The sequence below is a fragment of the Pan paniscus genome, chromosome 6 (assembly GCF_029289425.2).
Source record: "Pan paniscus chromosome 6, NHGRI_mPanPan1-v2.0_pri, whole genome shotgun sequence".
In the NCBI taxonomy this organism is placed as follows: domain Eukaryota; kingdom Metazoa; phylum Chordata; class Mammalia; order Primates; family Hominidae; genus Pan; species Pan paniscus.
In genome coordinates, this window is record NC_073255.2 from 7,469,239 (window position 1) to 7,487,679 (window position 18,441).

At 63.1% G+C, this 18,441-nt stretch overlaps 1 protein-coding gene across 2 annotated transcripts; it reads left to right on the top strand.

The window, feature by feature from the left end:
- The first annotated feature begins 8,757 nt into the window (after positions 1-8,757).
- On the top strand, positions 8,758-18,203 carry LFNG (LFNG O-fucosylpeptide 3-beta-N-acetylglucosaminyltransferase). Of its 2 annotated transcripts, none has more exons than XM_034963535.3 (8): positions 8,758-9,296; positions 13,731-13,779; positions 14,256-14,355; positions 14,451-14,604; positions 14,723-14,808; positions 15,282-15,447; positions 15,875-15,960; positions 17,901-18,203. In XM_034963535.3, exons 1-8 carry the CDS (start codon positions 8,865-8,867, stop codon positions 18,043-18,045), a joined length of 1,218 nt encoding a protein of 405 aa, XP_034819426.1. In that variant the 5' UTR covers positions 8,758-8,864; the 3' UTR covers positions 18,046-18,203. The 2 variants fall into 2 exon arrangements, with proteins under 2 accessions (XP_034819426.1, XP_008971436.2); XM_008973188.4 differs by lacking the exon at positions 17,901-18,203 and adding an exon at positions 16,185-17,456 and having other exon boundaries at positions 8,760-9,296.
- The last annotated feature ends 238 nt before the right edge of the window (positions 18,204-18,441 follow it).

Genomic DNA, 18,441 nt, shown 5'->3' on the forward strand with positions numbered 1-18,441 from the left:
CGGGGCCGCCTGGCATATCACCCTGCCCGTCTCTGCAGCTTCCTCTGGCAGTGGGTGGATGTATAATGTCCACCCACTGCCAGAGGGTTCACGGCACCACAGCCCTGCTGAGCCCTGCTGAGCCCCAGCTGGGTCCGACCTCCTGGGTACCCCAGGGACGGGGAGGCCAGGCACGGGGGTTGCTGTGCGGGTTGGACAGTGGTGATGGTGGACAGAGCCACTCCCAAGAGTGTTAGAGACCTGGGGTGGGGGCATCCAGGCAGACCACCCTCACCCCACCCTGTGGGACCCAGACCAGCTCACTTCCCTCTCTGGGCTCAGCTTCCTCATTTGCAAAATGAGGCCAAGAGTCACACCCGGCCCGGCCTGTGACCCTGGAGCCCCCTCCAGCCTCCTGCCTCACTCTGGCACCAGGCCTCCCTGCAGCTTGCAGAGCAAGCGGGGTACCGTCTCCCTGAGGTGCAGCCTGGGGGGCTGTGGCAGGTGATGGCAGCAGCTGTATTTGAGGGCAGGGTCTGTCGGGGAGCCCCCCAGCGTGGGGAGAGGAGGAGGGACCAGGGAGTGTAACCTGGCAGCCCGCAGCAGTTCCGGCTGCTGCTTCTGTCAATACGGCCTTCCTGTTTTGGAGATTAAACCCCGGCTGAGCAAACAGCTTTCCAGGCGGCCCCTCCCTCCACCCCAGCCCCGGCCTTGTCTTCATGTCCTAAGGCTGGGACCACCTGGAGGCTGTGGGGGTGACGGGGGATGGAGGGGACCAAGCTTTGCCATCCCTGCCCTCACCAAGGCCTGGACCACAGCCTGAGCAGCCCAGCCCCTGCCCCTGCCGCAGCCTCCTCCCAGCTCCCCGCCGTGGGCTCCCCCGGAACCCCCCCGTGCGATCCTTCCAACCCAGGGCAGCCTCACTGTCCTGGACGCCCGGCCACTGCATCCTCTGCCCTTGTGTGACCTCCTGCAAGAAGGCGGGAGCACGCCATTCCCGGGCCTCATGGCCAGACACAAGCCCACCTTGTGAGGACCCCAGGCGAGGCAGGAGAGCCACCGCGAGAGCCCCACCAAGGCACGGCCAGGGGAGGGCCTGCCATCTCTTGGATGGCTTCTGCGCCGTGGCCACTGACATTGAGGGTGGATCATTCTTGGTTGTGGGGCTGTCCTGTGCATGGGGGGCTGTGGGGCAGCCTCTCTGGGCCCTATAGGCCAGACCCTACTGTCTGTTCAGCCCCAGCCCGGTGGCGACAAATGAAAGTGTCTCCAAACATTCATTGTCAAGTGTCCCCAGAAACCAAGACGAGCACTGGATAACACCGTCTGGGCAAGTCCCTAGCAGACAGCGTGCACAGAAACGGGCTGCAGAGAGAGGACGGTGCCTCCAATGCTTGGACTTTCCTCTGATGCCAGCCTCAGCCCAGCCTCTGCCGCCCTGAGAGAGACTCTGCCCCACCTCCCCACACCCGCCTCCACCATCCCCTCCTGCCAGGGTCCCACCCCTGAGCAACACGGCCCTGCCTTCTCACTGCACATCCTTCCCAGACTAAGCTGCAACACTGGCAGAGCCTCCCAAGGAAGGGAGGAGGGAGGACAGAGGCCAAGGCGGCTCCTGGCTACCCTCGCAGCTTCCTCCCTCCCTGGCCACAAGGACACAAAGCTCAGAGGGATGGACGAACAGACAGGAGGGCTCAGGCTGGACACGTATTGTATGAGGTGGGCCTCAGGGTTGCTTTTCCTCCTAGAATGCCACTCAGAGCCGTCCCTCTTGCTTGCGAACCTGGAGCCCCCTATGTCTCCCCCAGTACCCCTGCATTCTACACCTAGATCCTCAGGCTTCTCTTTATCTCCAGCCTCACCTCCATGAATGCCCCACACACCTGTGCCTGACCACACAACCTCCACCTCCACCTGCTCCCACACCCCTGCACAACTTCCACCTCCACCTGCTTCACACACCCCTGCCTGACTGCACAACCTCCACCTCCACCTGCCCAAGCCTTCAAGCCCCAGGGCAAATGTCACCATCTTTTCCTGGAAGACTTTCCAGAAGTCCCCTGCCTCCCAGCCCCAGCCCACAGTGGGTTCTCCCTCGTCTGGGCCCTGGGCACCTTTGGGCTGGACCCATTTTTCTAACCCCTGTTGAATCCTCACCTACTACCTTCCCCCAGTGCCAAGCAGATCTGGGCATGGAGCAAATGCTCAGGAAGGCTGTGGGATGAGCACATGAAATGGATGGAAGGATGGACGGACAGATGGACGGATGGATGGATGGATGGACGGATGAGTGGAGCCCAACACCAGCTCTCAGGTCCTACGGAGGTGGCCTCTCTCAGCAGGTGTGATCGCCATTCCTGGGGACATAACCTCCCCTCCTTCTGCTTCCAGAGCAGCCTGGAATATCCTTTGATGCTGTATCGTCTTCCCTGATCCTTTCAAGGGGGAAAGATGGCCCACGGTAGAGAGGGGGAGCCTGGGATCAGGGAGGTACACAAGCCCAGGATCACATAGCAAGCAGGGCTCCCCTGGGGCCAAGACTGACCCCTGCTCCCTCCACCCAGCCTGGAGCCCCTCCTCCCACTGCTCTGTATCCCATCCCACTGACATGGGCACGGGGTCATGACTAGGGTGGGGGGTCATGCCTGGGGCCTGACAGGCACCACCGTGGCCGCAGCCCACCCCCTGCCCGCTGTGGCTGCCACACAAGCCAGCCATTCTTGGCAAGACAAAGGCCGGCTGGGGCAGGGTGGCTCTGGTGCCTCCCTGGTGGGTGTCTGGACTCTGCAGGACGTCAGTAAGTGGATCCTGGTGGCTGCGCTCTGATGCTGGGGGCTGCAAATCAGATTAGCCCCATCCAGCCCCATGGCCCAGCTGGCCTCAGACAGAAGCGCCAGAAAGAGGCGCAGCTGCCAGCCCAGGCCTGCCGTCCTCCTGGTGTGGACAAGCCCTGGCCTCCAGGCTGAGGCCCCTTGCTGTTCCTGCTGTGGGCTTAAGGGTGTGCCACCTCTTCTTTCTGGACCCCTGGACCCGTCTGTAAGACCAACAGTTAGAGTGAGACCCCCTGAGGCCTTCTGGAGGTGGTGTTTGGAAATGCCCCCAGGGCAGGGCAGGCACATAGTGCCTAGGCACTGGGAATTCACCTTCAGCACAGCCCTCCCCCAGGCCCCAGGCCCTGTGCGGGCTCAGAGGCCAGTGGCAGCCCTGCCAGGTCTTCTCACCCTGAGACCTATGCTCCCCAGGGCTGGGCATTTGGGAGACAGAGTCAGAGAGGCACCTTTGAGCCCTCTGTGTATCTGCACATCCACCCATCCATCCTTCCATCCAACCTCTACCAACCAATGTTCATCAAGCACCTGATACACACAGGCACTGCTCTAGGCCCTGGGGCACAGCCAAGAATCACATCACGGTCCTGCTGTCAAGCAGCTGACATCCACACCCTCCCAGCCACCCGCATGCCTCTGTGTGTATGTGTCCGTCCATCTATCCATTAGACCATCTGTTGGTCCATCTGTCCATTCACCTGTCCATCCATCCATCCATCCATCCATCCATCCATCCATCCATCCGTCCGTCCGTCCATCCATCTATCCATCTATCCATCCATCCATTCATCCATCCATCTGTCCATCCATTCATCTGTCTATCCATCCATCCATTCATCCATGCATCCATCCATCCGTTAGTCTGTCTGTCCTTTCACCTATCCTTCCAGCCATCCATACATCCATCTATCCATCTGTCCATTCACCTGTCCAACCATCCATCCATTCATCCATCCATGCATCCATCTGTCCATTCATCCATGCATCCATCCATCCATTCATCTGTCGGTCTGTCTGTCCATCCATCCATCCATCCATCCATCCATCCATCCATCCATCCATTCATCTGTCTATCCATCCATCCATTCATCCATGCATCCATCCATGCATCCATCCATCCATTCGTCTGTCTGTCCATTCACCTATCCTTCCATCCATCCATGTATCTATCCATTCATCCATCTATCCATCTGTCCATCCATCCATCTGTCCATTCATCTGTCTATCCATCCATCCATCCATCCATCTGTCCATCCATCCATCCATCTGTCCATCCGTCCATCCATCCATCTGTCTGTCTGTCTGCCCATCCATCTGCCCCTCCATCTAACTGTTCATCCATCCACCTTTCCATCCATCCATCTATTCATCCATCCATCCATCCATCCTTCCATCTGTCCATCTGTCTATCCATTCATTCATCCATCCAACCAACCATCCATCCGTCTGCCAATCTATCTGTCCATCTGTCCATCCATCTGTATGTCCATTCCCCCCACCATCAGTTCAACCAGTGTTTACTGAGCACCTACTTTGTGCCAGGCCCTGACAAGCAGCAAGAGGCAGCCTCTTCCCCCAGGGACACAGACGTAAAGGAGCAGCTACAACCTCATGTGATCAGCACCAGGATGGGGGTAGCAGAGGGGGATGGGGAGGACGTTCTAGGAGGGGTAGCCCTTGGTGGGCCCTGCAGGGTGCCTCAGGCCAGGATGCCCCCCGAAGCCTTGCTCAGCCACTGAGGCCAAGTCGGCTGAACTCTAATGGGCCTGGCCTCTCTGTCCACGCCTGACCCCAGAGTGCAGGCGAAAGGGCCAGGCCACTGTTGGAAAGGCCGTGGCTTCACAGCTGCAGAGCACCAACCCCAAGGCAGCCTGGTGGGCAGGGCGGGTGAGGCACCAGCCATATCCCTATTACAGAGTCAAGTAACGTCCCAAGACCCACAGAAGGGCACTGGCCCAAGACCACACAGCGGGCGAGGGGGTCTGGGCATAGCAGGCAGGCAGGGTTGGGAATGGTGGGGGTGCTAATTACAGCCGGAGTCTGCTAGTCTCAGGGCAGTGCCCACTCCAGCTGCAGTAATGGGAATCAGCTGTGCCACCCTGCGGTACCCCTCCCCCGGCCTTGGGAGCCGGCTGTGCTGAGCCCAGCCAACCTTCCCATCACCCTCCTTCCTGCCACCAAGGGCGGCTCACAGAAGCTCCTGGGTCGGGACACTCACTAGGCCACGCCTGCCTTTTGGAAATCCATGGGCCCCCTGGCATCTGGGGGCTTCATACACTGCCAGTTCTGATGCCTGGCCCCAGCCTGGGGGTTGGCATTCCTGCGTCTGTGTCAGGAGAGGACAGGGAGGTGCCAGGCTTGCCCGAGCCACAGCCACCACCATGCTGAGTCCTGTCCAGGAGTTTCCATCTCTGGGCACTGCTACTGGCCCAGAGGAAGCTGGTTCCCAAGACACTGAGTGGGGCCGCTCTCCATCAGCCGATGAGTGGACAGGCGCCTCGGATGGCTTCCGGCCGAGTTAATGGGTCACCCATTATGTCTCCACAGATCTTCCCAGGACCCTGCAGGAAGGCAGGCCGGAGCAGCCCCAAGGAACAGCCCGGGGGAGGGAAGGCAGATGGCCACCTCAAAGCCAGCCCCGAGCCCTTCCCCTCTAGGCCTGAGTGTCAAGGGCAGCCCCAGCCCAGGACTTTGGGGACCTGGTGGCACTGACCCCAGCAGGAGATCCCCGGGGCTGAGCCCTGGCAGTTAGAGGAGGCCTGGACTCAGATGGGGACAGAACACTGTCTCAGCCTGATGGCGGCTAGAGGAGGAGGGTAGGGCCCCTGGTCATGTGGGTCCTGGCTCCGTGGGCCTGCTTTCCACCTGACCTCAGCAGGCAGGTCTCTCTGGCCATTCGCACACCCAGCTGCCTGGGAGCCCCAAACTGGGACTGGTGGAGGGGCCCTGCAGAGGGGAAGGCCAGGGTCCAAGAAGCCCATGAAGCCATGCGCCAGGGCCAGAGCTGGCCTGCCTGGTCTGGATGGTATGTCATCCTTGCGTTACAAGTGAGGAAACTGAGGCTCAGGGAGTAACATCACAGGTTCAAGGTCTTAAAGCTGAGAAGTGGCCCCTCTGGGTTCGGAAGGCAGGCTGGGCCCTGGGGCAGCCTCTACCCCCAGCCCCTCTTCCCCAGGACCCTACGGCCCCAAGAGGCTTCACTGGCAACTCGGTCAGCCCCTCTAGCCCCCTCCCCAGCTCCCCTTGTCCTGTCCAGGGCTGAGCACCATCCCACAGCCCACTTCCCTACCAGGGCTGTGTGGCCCAGTGGGCCCCTAGAGGGAGACCTGGGGTCTGGATGGGGAGGGAAGTGTTTCAGGCTGAAGCTGAGCCTGGGGAAGCGGGCGGGGGTGGCTAGGCGGGCCACCCCCTCAACAGTTTTCAGACCTCAAGAAGTCACCACGAAATTCCATTCTCCTGACAGCAAAGAAATTGATTCACTCTTGCCAAAGCCTGCGGCCCCCACAAGAATGCTGTAAAGCTTCCTCCCGACAGGCAGCAGCATCAGGTCTCCCACTCCTCCCATTCCTGGCTACAGAGAGACGCGGGAACCCCCCCTACCCAGTTCTATGAATGTGCCCCTGCCAGGCTGGGCCATCCACCTCTGTATGGTCACTCCCCTGGTACAATATCCCCCTTGCTTTCTCTACAATGGGCACATTGCTCCCACGACCTGCTGGGTCAAAGGCACCGCAGTCAGGGGTAGCTGGGGAGCAGGAGTTGCGGGGGTGGGGCGGCTCAGGGCAGGAAGCCCCATCCCCTGGCCTGGGAACTGTGGGGAGACAGACTCACAGCATCTTGTCAGGTGGGGTGCAGGGTGGCATGGCACCCACCATCGGTGCCACTGATGTAAAGTCCAGGTACAGAGCACAACCTGTGCACATATTTGGGGGCTTGGCCATGCTTGGCTGCGGGGGATTGAGGAGGGATTGGGCCTCAAGAAACGGGGCTGGGACTAAGTCACGAGGTGCGTGAATATCAGGCGGGACTTTAACTCAGCCAGTGGAGAGCTGTGGAGGGTTTTGCTCTTCGTGTGGGTGTGTGAGTGGCTATGATCCTAGTTGTCCAGCTGCTGCGTGGAGAATAAGTAAAGCAGGTAGGATAGGAGTGGGTGGGATGGGGGTGGAGGCTGCCCAAGTGATTCAGGGAAGAGATGATGGGGATGGATGAGGCTCCGTCTCTGAAACAATTCAGATATGGGAGAGCCTGAAGTCAGCGGTGTGACTGAAGCACGTGGGGTCATGGACACCCCTCAGTCCGGAGGCTGGGGCTGGGCTGGGGCTCAGCTGACTTTGTGGGGGCAGCCAACCCAGTCACTGGGTCCTTTTCTCCCCGGCTCACCCTCAAGCCTCTCCAGCTGCATGGAGGCTCCAGGGCGAGGCTCTGGCTGATCGGGAGGGGTTTATGGCAGGAGGTGACGCCATGGGAGACTTGTCACTTGGGCACAGCCAGCACCATCTGCTGGGGCATCTGCTTTCGGAGGTGGTGACTGCTAATTACCTGGGGCCAGGAAGAGGCCTGGGAACCCCCATCCCCCACACCGCCCAGCCGGTACAGGGGCTAGGGGTGGGGCCCCTGGGGCCCTAAGAGCAAATGGGCTACAGCGTCCTTGGGGGGGGGGGGTCTGACAGTGGGGCCAGACATTTATCCACTGAATTTTTTCAGAGCACCTACTATGTCCCAAAACCTGTTCCAGGTCTGGATGACACCAGGTCGCTGCTGTCTTGCGGCTGACATTCAGGTAGAGGTAAGGAGAGGGGCTCCAAGGGGCACTTAAAGAATTTAAAATGCCATCTCAGGCTTGAACATAACTGTCAGCGTCCGAGGGGGGCAGTTTAGCCACGGTGGTGGCGGTGGTGGTCGTGGTGGTCGCAGAGACCCTGCTTAGGAGGGCACGGGAAGACAGCGCAGCCACCGGCAGAGCCGCCTCCGTCCACGCTTCCGGAGGACGTGGCGGGCAGGGGGCTCACACCCTGCTCAGGCGACCCTTGGCCACTTCCGGGCCCCTCGCCCCTCACCCTCGGCTGCCGGCGCGCATTCCTGCCGCCCCCGCTCGTGCGAGGGGCGGGCCCGGGCCCGTGGGAAGGGCCAGGGATGGGGGCCGTGTGCCGGGGAGGCGGGGTGGGGAGGGCGCACAGCTGGGCCGCATCTGGCCCGAGCGCAAGGAGACCAAATGGGACAGAAGGCGGCCTTTCATCCGGCGAGGGAAGTGGCGGCCTTCGTTTCTCCTCGCCATGGGGCGCCTGAGGATTTCGGGGAGCCAACCCTCCCGACGAAGGGCCAGGATCGAGGAAATCAGCCAGGGAGGAAGGAGTGGAATTTGGTTCTGGTGCTTTCTCGTTAGAACCTCGTGTCCCCACCTGCGGCACAGGTGGCCAAGCTCTTGCTCTGTACAAATAACGGCTCCCCTGAACCGAGCGCTCGGGAAGACCCAGGCGCCACCCCAGTTTGCAAGGCCTGCCGCGTCCCAAGGGGAGGAAGCCGGGCTCAGGAGGGGAAGCGCACAGCGAGGAAGCAGGATGTCCCCCACGGTGCGTCGGAGCCCAGAGCCCGGGTCTCAGCACCCTGCCCGCTGCGCCGAGGGCGCGCCCCTCCCGTGCCGGGACGCCCGGTGCATCCCCGGACGGCGCTGGCCAGGCTGGGTTTCCTCTTCAGGGACACCGGCGCGGGCCGGGCCCGTCCCCAAGCCCCTCGGCGGCCCGCAGGGGCTACCCGGGGCGGGGGGGTGCGGGGCGTGCACGTGCGCGCCGGGGTCGGGGCCGCTGCGCCCTCTGGGCAGTTCCCAGCCCCCAGCCGCGGCCCCACGTGGGTCTGCGGGCTTGGAGCGGCGACCGGCGCGAGGCCCCGCCCCCGGGCCCGGGAGCCAATGAGCGCACGGGGGCGGGACCGGGGCGGGGAGGTTTAAGAGCGCGGGACACTGGTGCTGCGCTGCTGGACTGCGCCGCCGGAGCGACGGGCTTCGGGGCGGTGCAAGGCAGGAGCACGGGGAAGGGCGCGCCGCGCGGCCGCCACCCCACCATGCTCAAGCGCTGCGGCCGGCGCCTGCTGCTGGCGCTGGCGGGCGCGCTGCTCGCCTGCCTGCTGGTGCTCACCGCCGACCCGCCGCCGCCTCCACTGCCCGCCGAGCGCGGCCGGCGCGCGCTGCGCAGCCTGGCGGGCCCCGCGGGGGCTGCCCCGGCGCCCGGGCTGGGGGCGGCGGCGGCGGCGCCCGGGGCGCTGGTCCGCGAGGTGCACAGTCTGTCCGAGTACTTCAGCCTGCTCACCCGCGCGCGCAGAGATGCGGGCCCGCCGCCCGGGGCTGCCCCCCGCCCCGCCGACGGCCACCCGCGCCCCCTGGCCGAGCCGCTCGCGCCCCGAGACGTCTTCATCGCTGTCAAGACCACCAAAAAGTTCCACCGCGCGCGCCTTGACCTGCTGCTGGAGACCTGGATCTCGCGCCACAAGGAGATGGTGAGCCCCCCGCGGCCTGGACTGGCGGGCGAGCGGGGCGGGGACCCACCGTCTGGTCCAGCTGGTGGCAGTGTCCCATGGGAGTCAGGCTGCATCCCCATCCAGCCACTAGGGCCATCCGTGGGCGACGCCAGTGCACCCCGGTGCAGCCAGTTTGCCTGCTGGGGCCACTCTCCCGTTACAGTTGTGTTACTGTCCCCGGGGCCCCGCCCCCTGTCCAGCTCCAGAGTCCTGGATGGCTGCAGGACCCTACACCAGTCTCCAGTGCTTGGGGTTGGTGCCCTGTGATACTTCTCACCCCGTGAACATTGGAGCGCATTCATAGGGCATTATGTCCTCAAACTTCCACAAGCAGATTCTGTTCGGACCCACCCTCAGCTCAGACCCCTCAGCTCAGCCTTTCTCCAGGGGAGAAAGGCTCTTCCTTTAGTGAAGTGAGGGGTTCTGACCTCTGGGCCCTTTCCTCATCACAGTGTTAAGGTACGGGGAGGGAGGGAAGTCATTGCTGGTTGGTGGGTCCTGGGGAGCACATCTCAAAGAACTCCAGGTTTTGGGGTCTGTGTGGGGACCCTTCCCGCACAGTGCTGTAGTCTCTGAGGCCTGCAACCTTGGGCACAGCCCGCTTCAGTTGGGCATCAGCTTCTTACACACACATAATTAAGACACACCCCACTTTGAACATTTCCCTCGAGGCCACAGCAGGACGGTTGGGCTGGGGCGGGATGGGGACAGTGTGTGGGGCTTGCAGTCGGGGACTGGGGGGGCGTCTCTGGGCTGGGAGATGCAGAGGCATTTGCTGTGAGGGTGGGGGCTCAGGGAAGACCCTGCACGCCTTCCTCCCTGCTCAAACCCCGGAGACCCAGGGCCTTCTGACCTGGTGCTGTCCTGTTTTGGGGCACTGTGGGTGGGTGGGAGCAGGGCTTGGTGAGGTCATGAGGGCGACGGGGAGGGGCAGGGTCCTCTCTGGTCCTGGCGTGGGGAAGGGGCCCTGGGAACCCCATGGCAGCCTCCTGGGAACACAGCGTCCCATTCCCAGGGGCTCAGCGGGCTGGCGGGAGGGGGCGGCGGGGGCCGTGGGTTTTGTTTGGCGGCCGGGCCGTTAGGATTCCCAGCGCCGGGCGGCTCTCACGCTGGCCCCTTGGGCAAGGTAACAAAGCCCCTTTCTCCAGCGAGAAAGGCGTCGGGCCCCTTGTGTGCAGCTACGCGCTCCGTGGGAACCGCTGCTGGCGTGCTGGCCACTCAGGTTGCCTGGCGATGAGGGGGCCAGCGGGCCCCCCCAGCATCTCTTACTGACAGTCCTTTTGGGGCACCATCCCTGAGCCTGGCCCCCCCACCCCCAGCACTCAAGCCTTACTGCTATGTGATCTTGGGCATCCTTCAGCCCCACTCTGGGCTACCACCAGCTCTGAGCACCTCTCATCTTGGAATCTGGGGCCTTTCTCCAACAGAGGGGATGTGGTCAGAGGGTCTCAGTTAGGTCCCAGCTGGGCTGTGTGATCCTGAGCAAGACCTGGGGCCTCTCAGACCCTCACTCTGATCTCTGAAATGGGGGAACATGGTCCTTCCAGGAGCACGTTGTAAGAGACTGGCAAAGCCTGCAGGCATGGGGTGAACCCGGCGGGCACTCAGGGTCGAGGTGGGGGCCATCACTCCCTTGAGCCCTGAGGTCCCTACTGGAGGGTCACCCCACCAGGGGACAGGTTGAATCTGCCCTCAGCATCCGTTCACCAGCACACAGCAAGCAAAGACCCCCTTGTGGTGGGTGATGGGCAGGGGTCCTGGAAACCCACAGAAGAGGGCCCCCCTCTCCCAGCCCTGCACGGAATGACTCAGACATGGTCTGATGGGGGAGATAGAAAGATGTCAGGGCTGTGCGGGGGGAAACCCCCGAGAGGCTGTGTGAGGCAACAGTGGGCATCTGACCCACATGCTGGGGGAAGGGAGGGAGGAGGGAAGACTTCCTGGAGGAGGCGCCATTTGAGCTAGACTAAGAGTAAAAAAGTGCCCAGAAAGGGCACTCCATCCGGGCATGGTGATGACCACAGCATGGGGGTTGTGCAGGAAACTTCTAGCAACAGGAGTGGTGGCTGGGGGGAGGGTCGGTTGGTCAGCAGGGGCCGCGCTGAGATGGGCCTGGAGTCCAGGATGAAGAGCCTGGCCTTTGGCCCAGAGGTTACCCGCCCCTCCCAGGAGCAGCCAGGCTGCCGCGCTGCCACCGCAGCGGCCACAATTGCTGGGGAGAACTTGGCATCCTGTGTTTCTTTGAATCGCGGCTCCAGGAACAATGCTGCTTCCTGTGGGTGTCCCCCGGCCCCCGCCCCCGTCCACCCTCATCCACCCGGCTCTTCCTCCTGCAGCCCCGTCTTGTCTGGAAAGTTAGGTGGCACTGGGGGGTCTGGGTCCCTAGAAGGCAGGGACTGGGCTGGTCTAGCACCGCCTCGGCCCCAGGGTATGACCTCAGGCTGGTGCCTGCACCTCTCTGGGCCTCAGTTTCCCTACTTGGGCCTCATGAGGCTGGTAATGGCACCCACCTCCGAGGGCTGTCAGGGAGAAGAAGGGAGAGAATCTGTCTCTGCACTTTGCTCTCCGCCCAGGGGAGCTCTGTTGTGCCCATTTTACTGAAGACGAGACTGAGGCTCTGAGCGGCGGGTGAGGCCTATAGCCCAGCAGCGCCTTTTTCCTCCCCTCCTGGTGGCTCAGGTGTCGGGAGACAGTTCGCCTGGCACCCCCGCACCCCATAGCCCCGCCTTCTCAGATGCTGTTCTAGAGGCCTCCCTGCTCCCTGAGCTGAACAAAGGTGACTTTAATCTCCGTAGCCTTGGGCTGGGTTTTTAGGGCACCACCAAATCTCGGGAGAACAGGCCTCCCTTGATCTCATTAAGAAAGCATTTTCCTTTTAACCCAGCGGCGCAGTGGAGCGTCTGCAGGGGCTGGCCCTCCGCCTCCCACGGCATTCCTGGGCTGAGATTCTGGGGAGGCCAAGGGGCTGGGTGCGAGTCTGTGCGTGTGGCTGCCCTGGGGTGTCTATGGGTGCTGCAGGAGGGGTGCATGCATGGAGAGGCGGAGACCCAGCCTGCCACCCCCTTAGCTCTGGGCCTCACCCTATTGAGCATGTGCCCAGGGCTGGGTCAGGCTGGATAAGGATCTGAGACCACCAAGGTGTTCCAGGGACTCTGCGGGACCTGTGTGTACAGGGAAGGAAACTGAGGCTGGGTGGGCATCGGGGGGTTGTCCCTTGGTCAGAGCATTGCCCGTACACCCTGGGTTTTGCACTCAGCCATGCCAGGGTGCGCCGGGCGGCACGCGCTGGGCGGGCCGGGCAGAGGAAGGAACATTCCTCCCCGTGTGCCGGCAGGCCCAGGCGGGCGCCGGCGACTCCTGGCCCCGCCCTGGCGGCCCCCTCCTCTTCCGCAGAGCGCTCTTGGCAGGGGGCGGCCGCGTGCTGGCACAGGTGGGCTGTGGCCTTGGGCAAGCCTGGGTTTCCTTGCCTGAGCAGTGGGAGGGGTGCTGGGCTGCATGGGTACTGGGGGCCCCTGACCTGGGGGCTGGGGACACCTGAGGTTTCCTGCCACAACCCTGCTGACCGTTGGCAACTTTGCAGAACTTCAGGGCTGCTTTGGCTCAGAGTGGGTAGCTTGTCCTGCAGGTCACCCAGGACAGGGGTGCTGGCCCAAAGGGCAGCTGTGGGGTGGCTGCAGTGCTGGTGGCTGCACCCTACGCGCGGGACCTCATGCCCAGCCCGGCCCGGTTAACCAGGCCAGCTGTATGGTAATGGGCGGCGCGGCCACTCTGCTTAACTCGGCCGAGTTAAGGCCGGCCCGGCGCCCCTCTCCCGCCAGCCCAGGACAAAGCTGGCGGACAATGCCTGGTGATTCATCCTCCCTCCAGGCCCTTTGTCCGCCAGGGCTTGGCAGCCGCCCAGCGAAGGCCTTTGTCCCCAACCCCGAGTGATTGAGACTTGGCTTCCCACAGCCGAACTCCTCCGCCTGTCCCTCCCGCCACCCCGCCTGTCCCCCGCCTTTCCAGCAGCCTCCAAGTGGCAGGCCGGGTGCTGTGTCAATAAGGGTGTGTGCCCTGCCAGGTGCACGGGGCGGGTCGGGAACCGGTTACCTGGCGGGCGGGCGAGGCGCACCACCTGGCTCGTGCCTCACCGCGCCTGGACGACCTTGGGTGCAGCTGTCGAGGTTGGGGAGTGAGGCCCCCATCCCCCACCCCCAGGGCGAGTGAATGCGTGAGCTCTGGCCCAGATGGCACTGAGATGGGGCACTTGAGCCCTTCTCAGCACGAGTGGGGAAACCAAGGCCCGGAGAAGGGTGGGTGTCAGTGTGACGCAGCTGCAGCTGCAGCCACTCCAGGGCGCCCCGTCCTGCCCCCACAGATGGCCCTGGGGTGGGGATGAAGGGCTCCTGCTGAAGGCCGATTTTCTCCTTCCAGACGTTCATCTTCACTGACGGGGAAGATGAGGCCCTGGCCAGGCACACGGGTGAGCCCTGGACTTGGGGCAGGAGGGGGCCCAGGCCTCCATCCAGAGCGGAACGCTCCCCCTCCAGTCTCCCTGCCCCTCTGGGCCGAGAGGTCACCAAGGGCAGGACAAGGAGGGCAGTTTACTCATGGGGTTTGCTCCATGCCCCGCCCCACCACTCGGGGCCCCCCAATTCTCATGCAAATGAAGCCCATTCAGCCCCCCGGGTCCCTTTGAGCCCAGGCAGCGGCAACAGGTGGCGGGTGCTGGGAAAAAGCTGCCTGAATGGGCGGGGGCGGGGCCGCCCTGGAGGGGGCTGGGCTGCGGGAGGGTCCACAGGCCCAAGCCCCGAGCTAGGGTGGGGGAGGCTACGGCCGCCGGGCCCAGCTTGAACTAGGGGGCTTTTCTCCAGCCCCTGGGCCCTGTGGCGTCCCCCAGGCCAGGCCCCTCTCTGGGAGCCGGCTCAGACCTACTCACAGCCGCTCCCCTGTCCACAGGCAACGTGGTCATCACAAACTGCTCGGCCGCCCACAGTCGCCAGGCGCTGTCCTGCAAGATGGCCGTGGAGTATGACCGCTTCATCGAGTCCGGCAGGAAGTGAGTGTGGCCCCGGGGGACTCCCATCTCCCTGCCCGAGCCTGGCAGCGCCCGCCCCGGCATGCCCTCCCCCGATGGCCCTGCCTTGTCCTCAGGTGGTTCTGCCACGTGGACGATGACAACTACGTCAACCTGCGGGCCCTGCTGCGGCTGCTGGCCAGCTACCCGCACACGCGGGACGTCTACATCGGCAAGCCCAGCCTGGACAGGCCCATCCAGGCCATGGAGCGGGTCAGTGAGAACAAGGTGGTGAGTGCCTGCCCTCTCCCAGTCCCCCACGCCCACGTGGAGCGCACACCCGGAGTGGGGGTGGGACAGTGAGGGGCAGCAGCGCCTGGGTCTCAGGACACCTTCTCCCTTCTCCCAGCGTCCTGTCCACTTCTGGTTTGCCACGGGCGGCGCTGGCTTCTGCATCAGCCGTGGGCTGGCTCTGAAGATGAGCCCGTGGGCCAGGTGAGTGCCCTGCACAGGTTAGGCCAGCCCGGTCCCAGGCTCCTCGCCACTGTGGGGCCTGGCTTGGTTCATCTTCCCAGCCACGGGGTGTCCCCAGCCTCCTGTGTGGCACTGCCCACTTACTTCCTATATTCCACTTCCCTCTGGGTTTCAGAGGGCAGCTGTGTTTACGGCGGCTGCCCCCAAGCCTGACCTGCTCAGAGCAGCCAGAGGGGCGATGAGCACCCCAGGCACCATCCGGCAGGACTCTTCCCTGCACCCAGATTCCCTCCACAGAGAGCCACGGAGCACAGGAGCCGTGCAGGGAATGTGCCCTGGCTGTGGCCAGGGGAGGCAGAGGGAGCTGCAGCCCAGAGCTCTCCTCAGGGCTCCTCTCCCTGAGGAGTGCAGCGCCTTTGCTTGGTGGGGCCTCCCCAGCTCCCAGCAGATGGCTCCCGCCTCTGCTCACTGGTCTGGGCCCTTCCCTCCCGCAGCGGGGGTCACTTCATGAATACGGCTGAGCGGATCCGGCTGCCTGACGACTGCACCATCGGCTACATCGTGGAGGCCCTGCTGGGCGTGCCCCTCATCCGCAGCAGCCTCTTCCACTCCCACCTGGAGAACCTGCAACAGGTGCCCACCTCGGAGCTCCACGAGCAGGTGCACCATCCTCCGGGCCCCGCCAGGACTCCGAGAGCACAGGAAGGGACGTGTGGCTGCCGAGAGGGGCGCAGTGGCGGGGGGGCACTGTTCTAAACAGGGAGGCCAGGCAGCACACCACCGTCAGCCGGGGGGGGTCACTCCTGCCGTGAGCTCAAAGCTGTTTATGGCGGGTTGTTTTCCTGCCGTCTCTTCTCTTCACTGTGATGCGCCTACTGTGTGTATTTTGTCCACGCTGGCAATGCAGCCAGCCCCAGCTGGTCCCCAGTTTGGGACCTTATTCCTGGGGTGTGCAGGGCAGGTGTCCTTCCAGGTCCAAGGGAGGCCAGGGCAGGGCCGTCGCCTCACTCAGGGCTGTGTGGCCAGCCTGGGGCGGGGCCCAGGGATGTCGGGCCCCTCCCGGCATCACTCCGCCCCCTCCCCACAGGTGACGCTGAGCTACGGTATGTTTGAAAACAAGCGGAACGCCGTCCACGTGAAGGGGCCCTTCTCGGTGGAGGCCGACCCATCCAGGTAAGGAAACCCCGGCCCAGATGGGCTTGCGTAGGGTGGCCTAGGGGCATCAGGGGGCCTCGTGGAGCTGCAGCAGGGTCTCTCTAAGCGGCATGACTCTACATAGAGGTGTCCCCCGGAGTCCTGCTTGCTCGGGGTGGGGCCGCCAGTGCTGTGGGACTGCAAATGGGAGCTCAGCACCTGCCTGCCACCCACGCAGACCAGCCCCTGCTCTGTTCCCACAGGTTCCGCTCCATCCACTGCCACCTGTACCCGGACACACCCTGGTGTCCCCGCACTGCCATCTTCTAGTGGCCATGGCTGAGACCCAATCCCTGGGCGCCCCTGGTATCCAAAGGGCCCAGGGACCCTGTTGCGCTGCCCTGGCCTCGGCATTCGAGGCTCCCCTAGGGCCGTGCCTGTGCGCGTGTGTGTGTGTGTACTGCATGCCCACCCGGGTAGCAGGCTGCTGGGCAGTTCTGCTCTGTGGAGGGGCGGGCACCAGCGCCACTTATGTGCCTCTGCGCCAAGGGCCAGTGGGCTGCAGGGCCTGCTTGGAGGAAGGATTTGTGTGTCGGAGGCCACTCTGAGGGCAATTCTGTTAGGATTTTTGGATCTTTCTACAGCTACGGGGCTCCGGGCTACTTTGCAGGGATGCGATGCGTAGGTGCCTTTCTCTTCCTGCTGACCACAAGCTCTGTGCTGGGGGTACCTGTGCCCTGAAGTCCTGGCCCCTGTGTCATAGCCCCAAGTACAACTCACTGAGCCATGCTCATTGCAGGGGAGGCTGGGTCTGGGGGTGCGTGACCCAATCCCCTTCCTCCTGGCCTGGACGCTGTGGCTTAAGAGTAACAGCAGCCACCGCCCAGTTCCAGTGGCCCCACGAAGCCCCCAGTGGCTGGCTGTCCAGCTGGGCAAACAGTGGCACCCCTCCCAGCTCTTCTGAGTGGGGAGTCTTCCAGGCCTCCTCAGAGGTCTTCCCTTTGCCTCCCCAGGACAGGGTGAGTCAGAGCTCAGCATTTAATCTCCTCTCCAAAGTAGAGAGCAAGTCGCCCACAGTGGGCGTGTCTGTAAATATTGTGACAGTATTTTTTTACTGTGCTGTTTTTTTTGAAAGGGGGTGGGTAAAAAGTAGGGTGTTCTTGTTTTTTGCTTGGGAGGGTGGGGGTGGGGGAGGGTCTTATTTTATCTTATCTTTTCTGTGGATCAGAAAAAACAGAAGCCAAACTAGGGGTCATCTTTGTTTTTAAAGCTGAAGTGGGACTGTCTGGCACCCTGTGTATTTATGCGTTCCAGCATCTGGAACCTCCCATCCCTGCCCTCCTCCTGTGTAGCTGCCACCTCCCCGCTGGGCCCAGCATGGCTCACCTGTCCCGTGGGCTGTGTTTCTTGTTGTTTTTCTCTTTGCAAAGACATAGCTAGGAAAGCGAATGATAAGGGAAAAGTTCTCAGGGAATTGAAGTGTTGTTGCTATGGTGACGTCCTTTTGCTGTGAATAAAGGTGCTCTTTGCAGCAATCCTGGGGGTCCTGGTCTTGGCTGGAGGTGGGGCCTAAGCCCCAGGGCAGCCAGGGTCAGGAGAGGCACACAGGTGAAGGGGAGGCTTGGCCTTGGGTGCACCGCATGGAGCAGGTAGATAGGAAACGCTTAGAGACAACTATTTTGGAATGAAACCTGGCGTCACTATAGCTGCCTGCTGGTGACTACAGGTGCGGCCCACCCAGGGTCAGGGTGGTCGCTGGAGCGTGAGCCCTGTGCTTCCAGGAGGAACAGGTCTAGGATGCTGGGGGCTCTAGGTCCCAGCCAAAAGCACAACCCCAAGGCTCTGGCCTGGTCTGGCCACTGGGGAGCCCAGCCCCTGCAGGAGGGACAGTGACTCCTGTGACCGGGCCTGGGGCCTCCTTAGCTAACTTCACTCCTGCCACGAGCTCACAGAGTCCACATCATCGCCTCACTTTGCAGGTGGGGACACCGAGGCACGGAGCAGCTGATGCCCAAGGTCCAGCAGCCATGCTGGTGGGCTGGGGAGGCACTCAGACTCCAAGCCAGGCAGGCCGTGGGTCCAGCCGCCCCACAGCTGGTAATGCTGCACCTCCCTCTCCTGTGAGGTGGCCCCAGGCCCCGACCCCGCTCAGGGGTGGTGGGAAGAGTCCTGGAGAGTAGGAGCAGTGCCGGAGCCCCCACTGCAGCTGGTCCCAGCCCCTGCAGAGATCCAGACACTTGTTTTTTAAATACAGCAGCTCTGCGGTGCTTTTCCTTCCTCAAATCCAGCCTTTGAGGGTGACCGAGTAGGGGACGGGTGCCGCAGCCTCTGCGGGGATTCCCTCCCCTCACCCTCCTGGCAGCCCCGGGGCGGCTCACTTCCTCTTCACCATGAGCCCCCACCCCCTCCCTGGGGCTTACACCCTTGGCCTGGCACTGCCCTGGCCGCGCCCCTTGCAAGTTCCTACTCTGGCCTGACCCTGCTTCCCCCAACCCCAGGGCTCCAGGTCCCCCTCCTGCT

Excerpts from the sequence above, each read along its gene's own strand:
- LFNG (XM_034963535.3), top strand. The coding sequence starts at position 8,865 with ATGCTCAAGCGCTGCGGCCGGCGCCTGCTGCTGGCGCTGGCGGGCGCG. Across the intron at positions 14,605-14,722 it reads GGGTCAGTGAGAACAAGGTG|CGTCCTGTCCACTTCTGGTT; the intron begins GTGAGTGCCTGC and ends CCCTTCTCCCAG. Across the intron at positions 15,961-17,900 it reads GTGGAGGCCGACCCATCCAG|GTGGGGACACCGAGGCACGG; the intron begins GTAAGGAAACCC and ends CTCACTTTGCAG.